Raw genomic sequence first — 20,777 nt, 5'->3', positions numbered from 1 at the left:
GGTGAATTATCTGAAATTTTGATTAAAGACAGTTCCTTTGAACTCAGATTTATGTGTAGGTCCAAATTTATGAGGTGTGTGCTCAGCCAGCCTTATTGTTGGAGAGGAGCAGACACTGATAGTCAGAATAATAATGTATCAGTCATCCCGCTGTTTGGGAATGCATTTTATAAAATAAAAATTTTTTACTGCCTCATATATTTTTCCTTGTAAAAGTTTTGCTTAGTTTTTACTACAATGAGAGACGACTAGAGAGACCTTAGAAATATGTTGGATTACAAAATTAAAATTTTGCATTATATGATTGTAGGGTAACTATAGCCCAGCTTCACACTGAAAAATAGACATTTGGAGGATGGCAACTAAGAAGTTACTAACTAGGTTTGACGTAAAATGTTTATTTCATAGAGTGACGTTTGAACTTTCTGGTGTTCAGATTGATTTAGAAAGTACATTTATTATTTTTTAAAGAGGTTAAAGTAATTGAGTGAACATTTATTGAGCATTTAGGGAAGTTAATGCAAGGCAGAATATGATTAGTTCTCAATGAGAGGTAGGAACAAAGTTTTGCTGTGGGTATGTATTTCTGTTTATTTGTGTGTGTGTGTGTTTGTACATGTGCATGTTCCCTTATAAGAGGTATGGTTATAGGTGTTTTGGTATCCCGTAAACTGGCATAAAAAACATTAAGAGAAACAAAAATAAATGAGCAAGTGGATTATCTCACCATTTCACCCCATCTTTTTATTTCTTGGTTTTGTCTATAATATTTGTATTAAAGTAGAGTTTTTTAGGTGAGTGAAGCAGTAAGTCTGTAATTATGTGTGTTCATGACAATTTCAGATTAAAATTCTGTGTTTTTTTTTTCGTTGTTATTGTGCTACTCAAGAGATGTGGTCTGAAGCTATTAAAATCCTGAAGGGGGAGTATGCTGTCCGAGCAATCAAGGAACACAAGATGGATCAAGCAATTATTTTCTGTAGAACCAAAATCGACTGTGATAACTTGGAGCAGTATTTTATGCAACAAGGAGGAGGTAATGTTTCCTCACTTGAAATAAATCGTGTTTATTTTCTCACTTAATAGATTGTTAGTCTCATGTTGATGCAGTGTAGCGTGGATGCCCAGATTTTAAAGCAACGATGTAGGAAAGACAATGAGACAATTTTCCACATAGGTACAGTTTCACTACAGTGAAGATGAATCGCAGCATTCCAAGGCCCTTATATCATTTGGAAGAAGGGTAAAGTTTTTGATTAATGTTAAAATTTCAAGTGTAATCATTAAATAATAGAATGTATATCTTCTAAATCAATAACTGAGAAAAAAAACCTTCATCTAAAAAAAAGGTAAGAAAGGAAGGGGGGAAAAATGAGAAAAAGCAGAGCAGTTGGAAATTATAGGGTAATAACGGCTGGTGGAAAAATCTGAGCGTATGGATAAACACTATAGTATTTATCAGTGGACTGAAGTCTTCTGATGAAGAGCATAGATTGTTAGACTGGATAAAATATAGCTGTGTATTGTTTACAAGAAACATACCTAAAACCTGAGGACGTGGATAGATTGAAAGGAAGGGGAACGAAAAAATATATGTATGTGTCAGTTAAAAGATTAATTAAAAGAAAGTTGGTCTAACTGTATTAATGGAGATGTCATAGACTTTAAGGCAAAAATATTACTAGAAATAAAAAGGGTCACTATGTAATAAAATATTCAATCTACAATGAAGATATGATGATTATAATTTTATGCTCCTCATAATTAATGTTAAATATATAAACTAACCTGAGAGAATGTTCAGTATAATGAGTCATTAGAGAAATGCAAAATAAAACCACAATGTAATACAATTGTACACTCAGGGTGACTAGATCAAAAATACTTAAAACACCAAATTTTGGTGAGGATATGGAGAAACCGGAGCTCATACATTGTTGAAGTACAGTCACTTAGGCAAAAGGTCTTACAGTTTTTTATAAAATTAAACATTGCTGTCTTATGGCCTAGCAATTCAGCTCCTAAGTATTGGCTCAAGGTAAGTGAGAATATATATTGAAGAAAGATGTGTGCAAGATGGTCATAGCACTTCATTTATAATGGCCCCAAACTGTACACTAAGAGGCCATTAATAGGAGAATGGCTAAACAAAATGCAAAATATCTGTACAGTGGAATACTTACTACTCAGCACTGAACAGGCATGGACTGCTGATGGGCCCAAAAATGGTGGGTGAATCTCAGAAGCATTATGCTGAATGAAAGAATTCTTACACAAGAGTACAGGCTGTCTGATTCGATTTGTGTGAAGTTCTAGAAGAGCCAGAACTAATCTACGATGAGAGAAAAACCACAACAGTGGTTGTCCCCAGGAAGGTGGGAGTGTGGATAACTGGGAAAAAGGGCGTGAAGGTACTTGGTGGATGGTATTCGTGTTCTGTATCTTAATAGGGCTTTGGGCTACATGGGTGTATGCATTTGTCCAAGCTCAGAAAGTGTACCCTTAAGATTGGTACATTTCCCTGTATGTAACTTTAACGTCAACAAGAGAAAAAACCTGAACAAATACTGCACTCTACTTAATGATATGCATGTTGAACTGTGTACTGATACCTGCAGTTTACCTTGAAATGCTTCAAAAATATAGAAGTGAGTTGATAGAGGGATAGAGGGATGGATAGATATGTGGTAAAGCAAGTATAGTCAATGTTAATGGTTATTTTTACTTTATCTATTTTCCCAACACTTATTCTCAAACATATAGCAAAATGGAAAGAATTCTCACAGTGACTATTACTGCTCTGGTCTGAACTGCACTGCTTTTTGTTACTGTGTCTACTTGAAGACTTTCTTTTTTAGGATTGGCTACCACTGCACTCGCCTCTAAAATACCACTTCTCCATCCTTCCAGTTTGCTGCTTCCTTCTAATCTGCTTTGGCCAAGAAACCAGATAACTAAGTTGTTTAGAATACCTCGAGGAGGGCAGGCTTGTGATCGCGGCCTTTTAGTAAGGGCATGAACTTCCTGATGCCCGTTTTGCTTCTTCCAAGAATAATCTCTTTTGTTTACTTTTTGGTTCTTCGCTTTACGTGGGTTAGGTGAGGTTCCCGGTGTACGCAGAAACTACCACTGCAGTTTGGGAAAGGTTACTTAAAATGTCCTTCAGAGCAAATCAGTTTTAGTGCTCGTGGAGTTTATTTTAAGGGTATTTCACCTATGACAGAAATTGTGTTAACCATGGTTTATGACAAGTTGGGGTATAGATCTCCGTAGAATTATACCCCAGCTGGTAGTCTAAATGTTACTGGTTTTTTTGACATAGTCTTAGTCGTCACCTTGTCCAAGGTTAACTGTTTAATGTGCTTTTCACTAGGACCTGATAAAAAGGGGCACCAGTTCTCATGTGTTTGTCTTCATGGTGACAGAAAGCCTCATGAGAGGAAGCAAAACTTGGAAAGATTCAAGGTACTGATACTTAGTTGACTGCATTTCCTTCACACGTAAGAGGGGAGTTGTATCTAGTTTTAATCAGTTCCAGTTAATATTGTTAAAGCAATTCTTGTCCTAGAAATTACAAAATACTTCTGCCCTATTGTTACGTCCTCATCACAGCAGGGCTTTGTCATCTTTAACAGTCAAATGGTAAATTACATGTTCTCCAGCAGCACAACACTACTTGACAAGAATTTTCAACTGAAGGAAGTTTTAGTTAAATTCTTTTGGGTAGATATTTTTAAGAGACGTATCATTAGATAGTTAAATCATGTCTGTGAGCCTTTTTTTTTTTTAATAAATTGTAACAATACCCATAGGGAACTTAATTTGTAGATTCAGACAGGTATCAGAATACCTGTTTTGTAGAATGAAATATATTTTGAATTATTTGGGATAGACTGTCACAGTTAAGTGATTTCAGCTCATGAACAGGTTGTATAGCTTTTGGTGTAGACGGGTTGGGCTGAGCCATATAGAACTCAAGGTCAGTGGCCTCCACCCACAAGCATTCTCATCATTTATCACAGTGTGTTTACCCAGTGTATAGTACAAATATCATTTCTCTCAGACCCATAATATGAAAAGAGGTAGGAAGTACTGGGCTTAAAAATTTTGGATTATGTTTCCATGCTGAGCGTAATTGGTGTGGATGTTAAAACATCACAGCGGGGGACTCCCCTGGTGGCACAGTGGTTAAGAATCTGCCTGCCAAGGCAGGGAACACGGGTTTGAGCCCTGGTCAGGGAAGATCCCACATGCCATGGAGCAACTAAGCCCGTGCGCCACAACTACTGAGCCTGTGCTCTAGAGCCTGTGAGCCACAACTACTGAAGCCCGTATGCTCTAGGGCCCGCATGCCACAACTACTGAGCCCATGTGCTGCAACCACTGAAGCCTGTGCACCTAGAACCCGTGCTCCGCAACAAGAGAAGCTCCCGCAATGAGAAGCCCGCGCACCGCAACAAAGAGTAGCCCCCGCTCGCCGCAACTAGAGGAAGCCTGCGCGCAGCAATGAAGGCCCAGCGTAGCCAAAAATAATAATTAAATTAATTTTTTAATTAATTTAATTAATTAATTTAAAAAAATCACATGGCCTCATTTCAGCATTTATGCCACCCTTCTCTATCCTGGCATTTTGTTGGACCAGAAGTCAGTATGCCCCTCGCCCCCTCCAAATCTCTAACCTTGCTGTGCCTTGCAGCACAAATGACATCTGATGGGTAATTGGTATATTCTTGGTGAGAACACCAGGGGCCCAGTCTCTTCAGGATTTTATCTGTTGTCACAAAAAGTGTAACCTTGAGGTAAAATATCTAGTATTCTGAATTATTTTAATACAGGGGTAAAAGTAAAGCTTATGTTTTTTACATTTTATCCTGTCTTATGTTTTGAATTACCAGTCAGGATCTCTAAAGACGAAGCCAAATTTTAGCAATGGTTTAAGAACTTTTATGTGAAAAAAGCAAAGATGAATCCAGTCATTCATTCATTCACCTTAAATGTCGTATTTCAGCAAATTACAACTTAAAAGTGCAGTACTTGTTCCAGTGAATTATGAATGACTAGACGGCTAATATGATACGAATACGTTAGTTGTTAGAGGTCTCATTTAGTGGAAGGATGGTATTTGTGGGGTGTTTTTAGTATATGTACTAATAAAGCCCTTTCTCTCCTCTCTGTCCTCTTTAGAAAGGAGATGTAAGATTCTTGATTTGCACAGATGTAGCCGCCAGAGGAATTGACATCCATGGTGTTCCTTATGGTAAAGAGAAAGTTTTTATGCTTGCAGTTTGAATTTTATGGAATTCAAGGGAAACCATTTAATATGTTTGAAATACTCAGAACATCAAACATCACATATGTTTGAAAATTTTAGGAACTATTGTCAATTGGTAGTAATTGCTTTTGTTTACAGTTATAAATGTCACCTTGCCTGATGAAAAGCAAAACTACGTCCATCGAATCGGCAGAGTAGGAAGAGCTGAAAGGTACTCTGTCATTTTTTTTTTTGTCCTTTCTAAGCTTCTGTGCTTCAGGAATAAAGTCTAATAAAGACTTTTAAAATCTTTCAGGATGGGGCTGGCCATTTCCCTGGTGGCAACAGAAAAAGAGAAGGTAATCTTTTCAGTGCTGTGTTATACTCATTGTTTGTGTCGTCATTTTAGATGTTGGAAATGAAAGCAGTTTGATTTTTTCATTTACATTGAATTCAGTTGCGTATGGAATATAAATGAACTTTTTAATGGCATCTTTTTCTCTTCATTCATTGAATGGACGACTAGTAGGATGAAGTTTAGAAAGGAAAAATATGGAATGTAATTTTCCCTAATAGCTTTCATATAATTTTCAGCGAAAAGTAGTTAAACCCTCTCTGGCATCATGCCATGGTAGACTTTTTATGGGAGAGAGGGTTAACTTATTATTTTGATATAAATTGATACAATAATTTGATCCAGGTTTACAGAAAAGCTGCACGAGTAAGGGACTCCCACACACTCACTCCCCAAACTACTTGTTCGTTTTGCTTTTTGCTCTTTGCTTTATGGTCCTGATGAACCTGGGGGCAGGGCGGGAATAAAGATGCAGACGTAGAGGACGGACTTGAGGACACCGGGCGGGGAGGGGGGAAGCTGGGGCGAAGTGAGAGTAGCACCGACATATACACACTGCCGAATGTAAAATAGCTAGCTAGTGGGAAGCAGCAGCATCGCACAGGGGGATCAGCTCGGTGCTTTGCGATGACCTAGAGGGGTGGGGTAGGGGGGGGGGGAGGGAGGCTCAAGAGGGAGGGGACGTGGGGACATATGTATGCATATGGCTGATTCACTTTGGTATACAACAGAAACTAACACATTATTGTGAAGCAATTATACTCCAATAAAGATCTATTTAAAAAATTAAAAAATATCTTATGGAAAACATTTGAACTTCATTTTCGATACTAATCTTGATATAGCATTCTCCAGTATTTACTTTTCTCATTATTTTTATCTGAGAATTCCTTTCTATAATTGACATCTGTTTTAGAAAAACTTTTGGATTCCTTTCAAAAAGAACTCTTTCAAAAGACCTAGTTAGTGAGCTACTAATAGTGGTAGTAACTGGATGACAGACCATACCTGCAATCTGTTTTTCTTGTGCTCTGAGGACAGAAAATGTTAAAAAACTAACTGAGAACAAAGATGTCTAGCATGTTTCAGTCTCCGTACATGTTAATCTTCGTAGGTTTGGTACCACGTATGTAGCAGCCGTGGAAAAGGGTGTTACAACACAAGACTCAAGGAAGATGGTGGCTGTACCATATGGTACAATGAGATGCAGGTAAGGCTCACAGAGTCTTATTAAAATTGGGAGGAATAGACTGCATTTATCTGTAAAAGTTATGTATCAGCTCTTGTCTATTTGTGAACTGTGAGAATTAATGAGTGATTATGTTATGGTAGTTCATAAATTGTAACCTGTGAGTTCATCTCTTCAGAAATCTTACTTCCATTTATACTAAGTATTACAGCCTTCCTGGTTTTATTTAATGCTGTTAAAACGCAACTCTGTCGATTTCCTCTCCCTTTCTTAGTTGCTGTCTGAGGTAGAAGAACATCTGAACTGTACCATTTCGCAGGTTGAGCCAGATATAAAGGTACCAGTGGATGAATTTGATGGGAAAGTTACTTACGGTCAAAAAAGAGCTGCTGGTGGTAAGCTTTGAATTCCTTTTAATACTGTTTTAAATGTGAATGGGTCCCTTTTTTGAGCTTCAGTTTAAGAAGAGAGTACTTCATGTCCTTATGTTTAGTGTATATTTTTAGCATATTAATCATTCCCTCCTTATCAGTCTTACAGCACTTTATTCATACTTGTCTTGCAGCATTTTTTATTGTGTGATCTGTATGTGAATGGACAGCAGCTTCGCTGTTTCTCTTGAGGTGTTAATGTCATAAGAGTAGTTGAAAATGTATGGAATTATTAGGAAACAAGAGAATAATGGTAATTTTGAACAAGGGGTAACCCAGGATACTATTTATTCCCTTTGCCTGCAATGCTCTTAGCTCATTCCGGACATTTTTTAAAGATTCAGGCTAAACTGGTGGCTTCTAAACCAAGGAAAAGAGACTGGGGGAGGGTCTGGCAGGGGTACTGGGACGGCTGCTAGGAAGGAGGGCCTAATCATTCATTTTAATTGATGTAACACTTTTAGAACTCAGTTTCTTTTGTAGATAACTTGCACAGTAGTACCTCTTTATCGCTAGGAGCAACGTTTAAGTTGATGTAATTGAGCCAAAGCATTGCTGACACGTTATTCCAGGCCTGCCGCTCACATCACTTTGTGATTCGTGTGTGTGACACAGGTGGAAACTATAAAGGCCACGTGGATATCTTGGCACCTACGGTTCAAGAGCTGGCTGCCCTTGAAAAGGAGGCACAGACGTCTTTCCTGCATCTTGGCTATCTTCCTAACCAGCTGTTCAGAACCTTCTGATTTTAACATTCACTGAATAAGGTTTGAATAATAGAAGTCTATAGTCTTAAAACTCTAAAATAGTTGTACTGCTTCCAAGCAGCAGTATTTATAGTAACTTAAGCTGTTAACGCTAACTCTTGCATGTCAAGAAACATCAGTCTTAGGAATTCTTCATAGAATGGCAACCTAATGAAAATAATAAATTTGATGACTATATTTTCATGCAAGTTTGTGTCTTATTTTAAAATTATTTCATCATTTTTCAAGGAAGCTCTGGGTTTATGAAGTAAAGTTTATGGGTATGTGCATTCGGCAGAGGACCTGTGTGGAATTTTCACAAGAAGTGGTCCTAGATAGAGACAGCCTTGAGGCGGTCATGGTCGCCTCGGTATATGTTGAAGCTAGAGAAGAGTCGTGGCATGAAAGAAAAGTGTATGATCCTAAGGTGGAAGGACAGCTGGGTTAGTTTGGAGGCCTAGAGTTTTTTAGGGACTTAGAAAAGGTTCTGTGTCTAAGGACTGATGACTGATTTGGTGATGGTGACCGTGAAGATGTATTTCTGAAGGTTTATCTTCTTTTTAAGAACCTTTCTTTCCAGGTGATACATACTGTAAAGATAAAACTATTCTAATGTCCCTCTAGGTCATAAAATTAAATTTAAAGGCCGTTCTTTGAAATACATTTCCTCAAACCCTCTTGCCTAAAATACCAGAAGGAAAAGGGACAATTTATATAGATACAATTGAATTGTTGCTTTGTACCTTTTGACTCTTATTTATAAAGTAGTATCTTTGGGAAAATTATTCTTACCCTAGAGATTCCTTAATAGCACAGGCTATTATAATTCCTTGTATGATGGTTTTTAAATCTTTTAGCACTGAAATATTTTCTTCAAGCAAAATCTTGAGTGAAATTCACTGTGTAAGCAGTGGGAAAACCATTACCTAGTATACTGAGTCATAGTTTATGTGAAATGATTATGAGGATTCCATTCTTCCACTTATATCTAGACCACTGTCTTTGCTTTTTTTTTGTTTTACTTCTACTACATAGAACAAGTAGTTTTTCTTTTATTTAGCAAGTAAGGGGGGTGGTTTACAGAATAGATTAATTCTTTTTTGTGACTTTTGTGACTTTTTTTTGCGGTACGCGGGGCCTCTCACTGTTGTGGCTCTCCCGTTGTGGAGCACAGGCTCCGGACGCGCAGGCTCAGCAGCCACTCCGCGGCATGTGGGATCTTCCCGGACCGGGGCACGAACCCATGTCCCCTGCATCAGCAGGCGGACTCTCAACCACTGCGCCACCAGGGAAGCCCTGTGACTTTTCTTAATTAGCAGCTATTAAGAATAAGTTTCCATATATTTAGTGATCTTTCTATTTTTATATTACATAGTTTTTTTAATTTACATAATACATTATCTGTAAGTAAGAAGTACATAAAAGTTACTCAAAATCCCAACACCAGAGAAACACACTTTTAACATTGTGTATATTATTTTCCAGATATTGATACAAAAGTAAAACAAGAGATAAAGCAAAGAGATTTCTATAAAAAAATTATTTAATAGCTATATAGTATTTTATTGTTTAGGTGTTCCATGTATTATTTTAACAGTCTTCTATTGCTGGATATTTAGGGTAAATCCAATTTGTCACTAATTTCAACAATACTGAGAACAGTTTTACACATAGTTATTCATATGTTTGCATAATATTTCTTTGGCATAACTTTTTTTTTTAATTGGGGTATAGCTGCTTTACAATGTTGTGTTAGTTCCTACTGTACAGCAAAGTGAATCATCTATATGTATACATATATCCCCTCTTTTTTGCATTTCCTTCCTATTTAGGTCACCACAGAGCACTGAGTAAAGTTCCCTGTGCCATACAGCATGTTCTCATTAGTTATCTATTTTATACATATTAATTAGACCACTGTCTTTGGTGATTTCCTAGAACTACCATAACCAATCTCAAAGCTATGTGATGAGCTCCTTGCCGTGTTCATGCCCATTATTAATCACTGCTTTAGAAACAAGTTTTGAATTGACATAATGGCAAGGAAAAGTCTTGAGATTTAGAGCATTTAAGATTAGAGCTGGGTTTCCCTGGTGGCACAGTGGTTAAGAATACGCCTGCCAATGCAGGGGACACAGGTTCGAGCCCTGGTCCGGGAAGATCCCACATGCCGTGGAGCAGCTAAGCCCGTGCGCCACAACTACTGAGCCTGTGCTCTAGAGCCCGCAAGCCACAACTACTGAATCCTGCGCACCTAGAGCCCGTGCTCCACAGCAAGAGAAGCCACTGCAATGAGAAGCCCTCACACCACAATGAAGAGTAACCCCCGCTCGCTGCAACTAGAGAAAAGCCTGCGTGCAGCAACAAAGACCCAATGCAGCCAAAATTAAATAAATAAAAAAAAAAAACGATTAGAGCTGGAAGAGGTCTTTCTGATCTTGTTCATGTTCTCGTGTTATAGGTACAGAAACTGAGTTTCCAGGAGTATGTGTTCACACAGCCCAGTTGGTAGAACCAGGACCAGAACCTGGGTTTCCTAGTTTAAGCTTTTACTCTTGGGTCTCCATTTGGAAGATGATTCTCAGGTCCAAATGGGGAGGTTAGAGAGGAATGCTAGATAGAGCTGGGAGTCTGTGGAGGGGTATTTGGTTTTTCTCCTCAAAGTACTGTCTAAATGTCGTTACTCAGGCAATGGAGTTTTTAAAAGAGGAAGTGACATGTAATCAGACCAGTGGAGGGGTTGCCTGGAGACCTGACTTTCCACTCACATCACCATGAATCCTTCCGTTTATGCTGGGTCCCTGCCTCCATTTTATTTAAAAAAAAATTTTATTAATTAAAAAAAAATTTTTTTTTTAGGCCACGCCGCACGGGACATGGGATCTTAGTTCCCTGACCAGGATTGAACCTGTGCCCCCTGCAGTGGAAGCGCAGAGTCCTAACCACTGGACCGCCAGGGAAGTCCCTGGGTCCCTGCTTCCAGGTGCCCGTTGTTCAGCCTCCGATTAATGCTAAGGATGTGAATGATTGTTAAATTCTGGTTATGTTGTGGTCACTGAGCCATGAGAGATGCTCACTGCCCCTCCTTCCTATTAGAAATGGAGCCTCCTGAGCTTCAGTTGGTACTGGATTACCTGGCTGGAGACGGTCCCTCCCAGATGCTGGTCAGTGGGGTGTGAGATGGGTGATGTGTCATGTCCTTCCACCTGCCCTTTCCCTCCCCTCTCAGGCTGGAACCTGGTGTATTAGTGAGTCAGTGTTCACCGTTAGAAAAGTGTTATCCTTGGGGAGTGGCAGAGCAGTAAGACAGAGGGAACCTGGGTGGCCTTGTGGAAGAGCTGCCACCCTCTCTCAGAGGCTGCCTGGCACAGTATGTTTAGGTCCCCAGTTAACACAGACACTAGAGGCACTTGAAGGTCCAGAAAATGTTAAAATATTAACCAGCCAATGTTAGTATTTCCGACTCACAGAGTCAGCTCTACCTACTATTATAGTGTAAGAATTTATGAGTGTACTCACAGATCTCTTACTGTCAGTCTCCCCTCTGCACAGAAATGCCTAGACCGGCCCCACCTTCAACACCTGATAGACATGCCCTCAGGTCTTATGAGTCTCGGCACGTTCTCCTTGTCACCATCTCATCTTCTGTTCACCATTCATTCTCTTCAAAGCTACCTTCAAGCTCTGTTAGAATTATACTTTTCATAGTGACGAGTGGTTTTGTGTTTGGGGAATTTTTTTTGCTATCCAAATTTGAATAAACTTAAATGAGCTTCTCTAACTCTGGGTTGTGTCTCCACTGTATTGCTAATCTGGAAGATACTGGGAGCCTCTTATTAGGACAGAGCCACCCGAGAGAACACAGAAAACTAAACAGAAGGACCAAATGCTTTCATTGCCTAGGGATGTTTGCCTCAAGAGAACTGATTCTAAAGGGCTCCAACTAGTGGAATTAGTTATAGATTGCCAGAACCTTTCTGTACCTGGTTCTTAATACATATTTTTCTATTATAAACAGAAATGAGAACTTCAGGTTAGAGTAATCCCCACCCTTCCCTACTTTTTTACTTATATTCCCACTCGCAGAGAAAGTCACCACTAAATAACATTTTGGCTCATTTCTTTTTTTCTGTACATTTTTTGGTGTACAGTTTAGATCTTACCTATATGTACAATTTTTATATCTTCATTTAATGTAAGTATTTTTCTTGTTATAAATACTTTAATGGCTGCATAATCCACTGAAAGTGCTGTGGTCTGTAACTCATGAGCTTTGAGGGAAACTGAAGAGGATGTGAATCTCAGATGTCAAGCCCGGATGCGATTCCGGCTCTGACCCTACTAGCAGGTGACTGAAGCGAGGTCCTTAGCTCTCGAAGCTTCTGTCTCTTTGTTTATAAAAATGGTGAAAATAATTCTCATCACTCAGGATTATGTTAAACATTCAGCTAAAGTCAGCAGATAAGAGGCGCTCATACCACATTTTACGGTATTTACACCGTTTACGGTTGTCCTGTGTTACCGTCAACATCTTTGTTCTATCTTTTGGATTCTTTCCTTCACCTGGATTCCTAGAAACTGGATTCTTGAATTAAAACCAATGAAGCTTATGAAGATTTTTCAGGGTCATTTTCAGATTGCTTTCTGAAAGGGTGGTACTGGCCGCCGTTCACATTAACAATATAGAAAGAACTGTACAACTTTTTTTGTTTTTTTTGCGGTACGCGGGCCTCTCACTGTTGTGGCCTCTCCCGTTGCGGAGCACAGGCTCCGGACGCGCAGGCTCAGCGGCCACGGCTCAGGGGCCCAGCTGCTCCACGGCATGTGGGATCTTCCCGGACCGGGGCACAAACCCGTGTGCCCTGCATCGGCAGGCTGACTCTCAACCGCTGCGCCACCAGGGAATCCCTATACAACTTATTTTACAAACTGAAATAGTACTTGTTGCATTTAAAGTTTGCTTTTGTCCTGTCTCTTCACGCGCTGTGTGAGCTGGTGCTGGTGAGTGGAGGTCCGCATGTCCAGACTGGCAGCTTCTCTGCACGTGACACCTTAGCCTCCACGCCCTCCCCCCTCCTGCCCCACCGCCATCATTATGCTACAAACAAGGATCCAAATTTACTGTAAATAAGGTACAAGGCTTCTTTCTTTCTTTTTTTAAGGTAGAAGTGTGTGTGTGGCAGTGATCGAGAACGGTCCAGATTTAAAAATAAAAGTTGGTTCCCAGCCAATTCTAAATGGGCAAAACTACGTAGTCAAGTTTTTCACCTTATTCTTCTGACTTAAGAGGGAACTGTATACTTTATTGCAGCTTGAATGAGATATGTAAAATATGAAAAATGTGTAGGTAAATATAAATGAGATCTGGGGTAGTTTCCTTTATATAATACTTTTATTATTTCCCTATAGATGCTGACGTCTATCAGGAATTTTTTTCCAGGTGACCTTATTTGGGAGAAAAAGGAATATTTGTTAAAAGGGAAAAAATGCAGTGGAACAGGAAGGAAAGGGAGGGATAGTGTTTTGCTACTCTAGAGTAACTGATGGAGGATTCCTTTGGTGGGAGGAGTGGCAGGGGAATTTTTACTGTTGTTTTCCGTCCTGTGGATTTAAATAATTACCTTTCATTAAAACCATTTAAAGCTCTGGTTTTTCTTACAGCGATTCGACTTGTACTGGTCAAAAGTGTTGATAGGGAATTGGAAATAGGGATAGGAATTGGAAAGAATTGGAGTCAGATAGGCCTGGAGCTGATCCTAGCAGTGCTCCTGACTTCTAGTTATAAGTCACAGGCAGAGATCTCCAGGTCTAAAGTGGGGCCTGGAAGCTGCACTTTAACAACTTCCTTAGAAGATCGTGATGCAGATGGACCTCAGACTACACATCAGGAAACGCTGTTACGGACAAATGGCTCTTAGATCTTTAATTCCCACTGCAGTCTTTTACCCCAAGACTCACGCAAGGTGACTGAAAAGGACACCTGGGAGGGAGGTGCTTGCAGTAGTACTAGAATCGCCTGGCTTCCAGGGCTGATCCACTGCCTTTAATGAGGTTCCTTCCCTTAGGTCAGTGGTTCTCAGCCCTGGTGTGCATTGGGACCTCCTTAGGGAGCTTTAAAAGAAAATACCAGTATCTGTACTTCACCTCCAGAAATTCTGGTTTTATTAATCTGGGGTGGGGCCTGGTATCCCCGGTGGTGCTGATGCATTGAGAGCTGCTGCTTTAAGCGGCCTGACCAGATGTTTCTTGATCCTGCTGCAAATCATCGTGTGCCCTCTGCACATGGCCCAGCCGATACGTGTCTTAAAGTTAAATATAGTTTAGATTCATGCTGGAGCCCTTGCTGGTTATACCATGCAGCAGAGGTTATTGTAGAGGAAAACTTTGATAAAAGTGGTACCATTTGTCATTTTTGAGAGACTAATAAGGTTATTTTAAAAATAAATTTTGCCGCCAGATGAGTTTCATTCCTTTCAAAATTGTTGCTTTAGGGATTCAGACAAATCTTTTTAAGGGTGCTTCGGTTTTTCAAAACCCATTCGGCCTTTTAATTTTTTTCTTTTTGCCACTTGTTTGTATTTGAACCATTTCCTCTGCTTTCCACAGAGCCACATTATAAGCCTCTGGAAATCATTGGCTCAACTCATTATTTTACCTTAAACCTTGTTCCCCAGCTTGGTAACTCATCCTGTTCACCAGAAAAGGCTTTGGTTGGCTGTTGGCTGTATGTTGCCTTAACTTAAATCCCAAAGGATAAATACTTGCTACTGCCAAGTAGGACTTTGAGGGGGCAGCCAGAGGTTGTCTCTCTGCAGGGCAATAATTGGATGGTAAGGGCGTTCTACTTTTTGTGGTGGCTTAGGGTCTCAGGGAGGAGAGTCTAGCTTGGGAAACCCTGATCAGAATAGGAGTCACCAGGGTGAGTGTGGAGGTGGAGAGTGATGGCCAGCAGGAACGGCATCAACTGAGTCTCGTAGGAGCAGCAGTGTCTGCTAATGAGTTTCGATTTTCCTTTCCTACAATGTGATTCCCCTGAAATCCTCAAATGTTGCTCAGGGCGTTGGCACTTAGGTATGTCGGTATGACTTGGGTAGTAAAAGGAGGGCTCTGTCCGTGTTTGGACAGGGAGACGTTGGAGAGTGGGGGAATTGGTTAGGACCCTGTCCCGTGGGAAATTGTTACGTAATGGCAGGAGGGGACAAGAAAACCCTCTGGAGCAATCGTCCAAACCAAAGCGCGCAAAAGGTGGCAGTCAGGCTCAGGGCAACCAGGTTTAGCAGGCGCACCCACGACTTCGTAGCCATATTTGGGAGAGAATTGGCTCAGCGGTAGTTGCACAGGCTGGAAGCTTGAGGTATTTTGTTTGGCTCTGAAAAGCTAGCAATTTGGAGACATTGAATTATATCCATATCATTAAATACCGTTCACTTAGAATATTGGTGTTAGTTCTGTTGGTTGTAATAACAAACTCTATTATATGCTTCCGTCCATAAATTTTTTATTCATTTCCCCGCTGTTGGCTCACAACCCAGCACCACGAGAAATGACGCAAAGGCAGCAGGGCCCACCTCTACCTACATCAGCTCTCTGGGGTCCGTGGCTTGTCATTTCCAGCCAAGTGCACCAGGTGGCGTTAGTGTCACACTGTGAATACCCACAAAGACCTAAACCCTTATGCTGGGATATTTTTACCACTTGGGGTCACTTAAGGATTACCTGACTTCCTTTTTTTCTCTGCTAAGCAAATCACAGATTCAAAGGAATTATTTCCCATTACATCTGTCAGAGTCTGTTGTCTTTTTTTCTGGATCCTGAAGGCCAAGAGATGAGAATTAGGATTTTTTTTTTTTTACCCGGTTTGTGCAGCAGTGGTTTCTCCTGTTACAAAGCACTTATGGGACCACTGCACCCCGGGCCCAGTGTTCGGGAGTTCTCTGTACAAAAGAACTTCCACACGTGTCAGAATTGCATTTATGCTAATTGCCATTCTCATTACCATCTCCAGAACGCAGGCTGCTTTTCCTCAGTCATTTCCTTGATTCTGCCTGTCTCTAAAGGCCCAGATCTGAACACAGGGCAATGGGGTATCATGTTAACGCCACTCACCTTCCTGCCATTCATCCGGTGATCCTAGGAATTACGGCATCGCCCTTTGAGAGCACGGTGGAGATTTGTGTGATGATCCCCAATTGACTTGGCCTGCCTGTGGGTGGGAAGGGGTGGGGTGAGGGCAGGATGTGTGGGCTCAGACAGGCAGCCCAAACAAAGAGCCTAGTCACTTCAGAAAGTGGCTGTGCCTCCTTATTTGAAAAGCCAAAATGATAAGCGGACACCCCAAGTGCCAGTCTCCCTGCCCACCAAGTGACTTCATGGGATTGAAGGTTAAGAGAGATCTGAGTGGGAACAATGACCACATATGTGATCTGTCCGTTACTTTCTACTTTTCTGCAAAGAATAACATCTTGCGGGGTGGACGCAGGAGCCTTGAGTCATTATTCAAGAACAGCCTTTTCTGGTATAATTTAAAACTACAACAGGAATTCATTTATTTTCACCATTTCAATTTATAATTAATTCGTGTCAACCCCCAGTCAAGAACCTGAAATGGGCTTTTATTGCCTTAATTAAGTCCAGAATAACTTGGACACTTAAGGCCCTCTAAAATTTGGTCCTAGCCTTCCTAGCCTTATTTCTTTTATTCCCCAAGTCACGTTGAACTTGGTCTTCTCATTTACCTCCATGTATAACAAGAGCTAACATTAATTGACCCATCCCTGTTTACCAGGTATTGTTCTAAGTGCTTACTCGTCTTAACTCAGTTAACCCTCATAACCCCAGAAGATAGGTTCTGATAGTGTTTCCATTTTACAGATGAGAAAACTGAGGCTCCAAGCGGTGAGTGATTTACTTAAGATCAGCTGGCTAGTGAGCAGTGGCTGTAGCATTGGAATGCAGGCGCGTATCCACTACGCCCTGTCATTCTTGCCGCTGGCCGCTGTTGCCTCCTGGGAGACCTTCCCGCCTTCCCTTTGCCTGTCAGATTCCACCCAGCCTCGGGCATCGGAGTCACTATTACCTCCTTTGTGGGGGGCAAGAGAACACCCCATTTTTGAATACCAACCATGAGCCAGATATTTTATATGCAGCCTCATGTAAGAGCCAATGTTCTTTTTTTCTGCAGATAAGGAATTCAAGGTTCCGAAAGGTTAAGACTGAGGCCAGAAGGTTAAATCAGGGCTCCAGAATCTATGATTTTTGGTTCCATGCTCTGCCTTTAGGAAGCCTTCCAGTACATTACTCTTGGTCTTGCCCTTATACTTTAGATAGCTCTTAATTCTAAAAAAACGATTTCATTACTTTTGTCCCCTCTGTGTCTTCAGGTGGATCCAAAGTACTTCTCATGAAGGGTTTCTGGGCTCTACTCCCTTTTCTCTTCCTGCAGTGTGCATAGTTGGCATATGACAGATATTGATTACCTTATTTTTCACGCCACGGGGAAGAGTCTATCCACTTACCTGACAGTGACGACCATTCTACGGAGACCGAGGCCCAAAACCAAAAGGCATCTATTGACTTTTAACCCTGAGCAGGAATGGCCAGGACAGGATGGGAGATCAGGACCACTTTCAATAGGAGAAGATAGCTTTTAACTTCTTCAAGAGAATTTGGCCAAAACATGAGCATGATTTTGAACATACGGGGCCCAAAGCTCCGACACCCCATGGCTGAGGTTTCAGTGTTATGGTGGACCCATACTTGCAGAGAAATATGTGAATTCATCACGGTTATTTTTGTAGCATTAAAATTGGCGAACTTCCAAGTCAGGAACTTTCTGCCTTTGCAGTTCTCGGTTATTTGAGGCTGGATGACTCACTTTGTGTAACATCCTCTTGTTTTCCTCCTTTTCCTCCCATGGGTCCCCTCCTACCTGAGAGGATTGGCAGGGGCAGAGAGGGTTGTGAAACTCAAGCCTCTGTCGACAACTTCTTTTCAGTTTTGTTAACATTTGTTGGGAAGCTGTCTTGATCTCCTCTTCTCTTTTCCCCATTAGGCAGGTCACTTCCTCTTCTGTGCCCTCCAAATCTTTTGTTCCTTCCTTTATTGTAACATTGATATTCCTACGTTTTTATTTACCTGCTTCCATGTGAGGATCTCTTCCTAGATAGGGTAGATCCTTTACAGCAGGTCTGATTTCAGCATCCTCAGTACCTGGACCAGAGTCTGACCCCAAGAAGATCGTTTAGTAAACGTTTGTTCTGTTGGAAGGAAGGAAATAGGAAGAAAGGAAGGAAAAATGGATGGACGGATGGATGGATGGATAAACGAGTTATCACGAGGAATTTCTATGAAGGAACTTTAGACATTGGCTAGCAAAATAAGGATGAGAAGTTAGGATTTGTTACCTACTTAGTTTTTATTTTTTGGACAGGAGATCTGCACATCCTAAATACAAGGCCACTGAAATAGACAGACTCCAAGCCTCACCTTTGTCTTTAAGAAGGATTAATGTTTTTCAGACTGACTGTACTGGCTTAACCCAGAACCACCTGGTTGTTCTTGGAGGAAATCCTCACGACCATGTCCTCTCTTCTGTCAAGTCATTCTGAGACACAGCAGCAATATCCAACATGTAGATGTACCACCATGCTTTGCTTTTTTTTTTTTTTTTGGTCTCTACACCTCTGCAAGGCAAGAATAATTATTTTCCTCTAAGGAAACAGAGGTTCAAAGAGGGGAGGTAATAGTTAACGATAATAGTTGGAAACTTCAATACCCCGCTTTTAACAATGGATAGAACAACTAGACAGAAGATGAACAAGGAAATAGAATACTTGAACAACACTAAAAACTGACTAGAAATAACAAATATCTCTACAACACTTCACCCAGCAACAGAAGAACACACATTCTTCTCAAGTGCACATGGAATATTCTCCAAGATAGACCACATAGTAGGCCATGAAACAAGCCTCAGTATGTTTAAAAAGATGGAAATTGTATATATTCTTCAATCACAATGGGAGAACATTAGAAGTCAATAAAAGAAATAACAAATATGTGGAAATTAAACAACACAATACTAAACAACAGATGAGTCAAAGAAGAAATCAAAAGGGAAATTAGAAAATACTTGGAGATGAATGAAAAAGGAAACGTAGCATAGGAAATCATATGAGATGTAGGTAAAGCAGTGCTTGGAGGGAAATTTATAGCTGTGAGTGACTATATTAAAAAGGAAGAGAGATCTCAAATAGATACACTAACCATCCACTTCAAGGCATTGAAAAGAAAAAAAAGAGTAAACTAAACCCAAAGCAAGCAGAAGGAAGGAAATAAGAAAGATTAGAGTGGAAATTAGTGAAACAGAAAATAGAAAAACAACAGAGGAAATGAACAGAACCTGAAGTTGGTGTTTTTGTAAAGATCGACAAATTTGACAAACCTTAGCTAGAAAGAGGTGAGGTAAATTTCCCAGCATGACCCCAGTAGTAAATGGCTATCGTCCAATAGACAATAGGACTCTCTGATGCCAAAGCTGGGGTTGGGGGTCTGCCTCGCACCTAGACTGTGAGTGTCTCAAGGCCAGCAGCCTGCCTTACCATCTGTGCCTCCCCAGCGCCTTGCTCTGTGCCTGGCACATGCAGGAGCTCAGGAAATGTTTGCTGAACTAAAATGGAACGTAAGCCTCTCCCCATCCTTTGTCAGCCATCTGCGTGAGATGATAAATTATGCTTCCAGCTCAGATCGGGCTGAACTGCACTATTTCTGATGAGAAACGCTGAAAACAGCAAACTGCTTGTCCTTAAAAATAAACGTTTCAGCTTCAGGGATTTGGCCCAGAAATGAACCGTGTTACAGCTCAAGCCCCAAGATTGAGTTTATTACCTTGGAGCCAGGGGTTATGGGGTCTCTGACTGGAGTGAGAAACTCGATCACCTTGACCTGGCCCCGGGGCGCGAAGTAGGAGTTGGCCACACCTCCCCGTCCTGTACCACTCCTGGAGAGGGCCGGCCCCGCTCAGAGGGGGCAGCTGATCCCAGGGAGCCCCAGATGCTGAATCTTGTCCCCAGACTGATAGATTAGGAACAAGGGTGTGGCACTGGCACCCCAGCTGAGCCAGACCGAGCTCCAGGTGGAGTCTGGCTTTCTGACATTTTATAAGGGGTGAAATGTAAAGAATGTTGACTTTAATTAGCCCAAGTGCATGTTGATACGTCCTGAAAGGCTGGTGGAGAGAAGGGGATCCCAGGTAGATTATGTGCCAGGAGGCTACCACGTGTTCAGGCTGGAGCGACAAGCCCGCCTGCCCCGGGGGGCAGAGAGGAGGCAGAGCGCCTTCACAAATGGCATATCTTTGGGGCCAGACGTTCTGCTATGTGAGCAAGGCAGGGTGTTTGCCCATTTTTCAGAAGGACAAGATGAAGCCCCTAGAAGTTGCCCAAGACTCACAGCGGGCAGGGAGATGAACCCATTTTTTGGCCTCCCGGCTTCAGTGATTCCTGGTGCACCCCTGCGTGGTGGGAGCCTGCTTGAGGAGCTCTATTTACGGGTCCCCCTGAAGGATATGTGTGTGGTGCGAGGCAGGAGGGCGGGCGCTGGGCACCTTCGTGTGTGTGATTTCCCTGGCTTCTGTGCAAGGGCCCCCTTTTTTCCTTTGCTTAATTTAAAGATGACTCTTCTGGAAGCCTCCAATGTGGAATTGACCCTAAAGTGAAAAGAAGATCTTTTTAGGGTGAGAGCTTTGTTCTTGTGAATTTTCTGCCTCACCAACCATGGGGAATGTGAGCGGGGACGGGGGTGGAGG

The 20,777-nt window shown here is 41.3% G+C and overlaps 1 protein-coding gene and 1 long non-coding RNA gene across 3 annotated transcripts in view; both read left to right on the top strand.

Moving 5' to 3' along the window:
* The window catches only part of DDX1 (DEAD-box helicase 1), a 33,752-nt gene extending 25,574 nt beyond the window's left edge, over positions 1-8,178 (top strand). Inside the window, exons 19-26 of one of the 2 annotated variants that reach the window (XM_027113790.1) lie at positions 890-1,036; positions 3,374-3,465; positions 5,185-5,257; positions 5,411-5,483; positions 5,568-5,610; positions 6,721-6,816; positions 7,070-7,190; positions 7,842-8,178. In XM_027113790.1, coding sequence (XP_026969591.1) covers positions 890-1,036; positions 3,374-3,465; positions 5,185-5,257; positions 5,411-5,483; positions 5,568-5,610; positions 6,721-6,816; positions 7,070-7,190; positions 7,842-7,972 — 776 coding nt within the window. In that variant the 3' untranslated portion in view covers positions 7,973-8,178. Of the gene's footprint in view, positions 1-889; positions 1,037-3,373; positions 3,466-5,184; positions 5,258-5,410; positions 5,484-5,567; positions 5,611-6,720; positions 6,817-7,069; positions 7,191-7,798 lie in introns of both variants that reach the window. The other variant, XM_027113791.1, reaches the window with a different exon arrangement.
* A 4,624-nt stretch (positions 8,179-12,802) lies between these two features.
* On the top strand, positions 12,803-13,620 carry LOC113624040 (uncharacterized). Its single transcript, XR_003434178.1, has 2 exons — positions 12,803-13,104; positions 13,382-13,620. It is a non-coding gene; the product is annotated as an uncharacterized LOC113624040 (long non-coding RNA).
* Positions 13,621-20,777: the final 7,157 nt, after the last annotated feature.

Source organism: Aethalodelphis obliquidens, unplaced genomic scaffold (assembly GCF_003676395.1).
Source record: "Aethalodelphis obliquidens isolate GAN/ISIS:26980383/991018 unplaced genomic scaffold, ASM367639v1 scaffold12, whole genome shotgun sequence".
Taxonomy (NCBI): domain Eukaryota; kingdom Metazoa; phylum Chordata; class Mammalia; order Artiodactyla; family Delphinidae; genus Aethalodelphis; species Aethalodelphis obliquidens.
The sequence above is the reverse complement of the archived record's forward strand: the minus strand, read 5'-3'. Positions and strand labels throughout refer to the sequence as shown.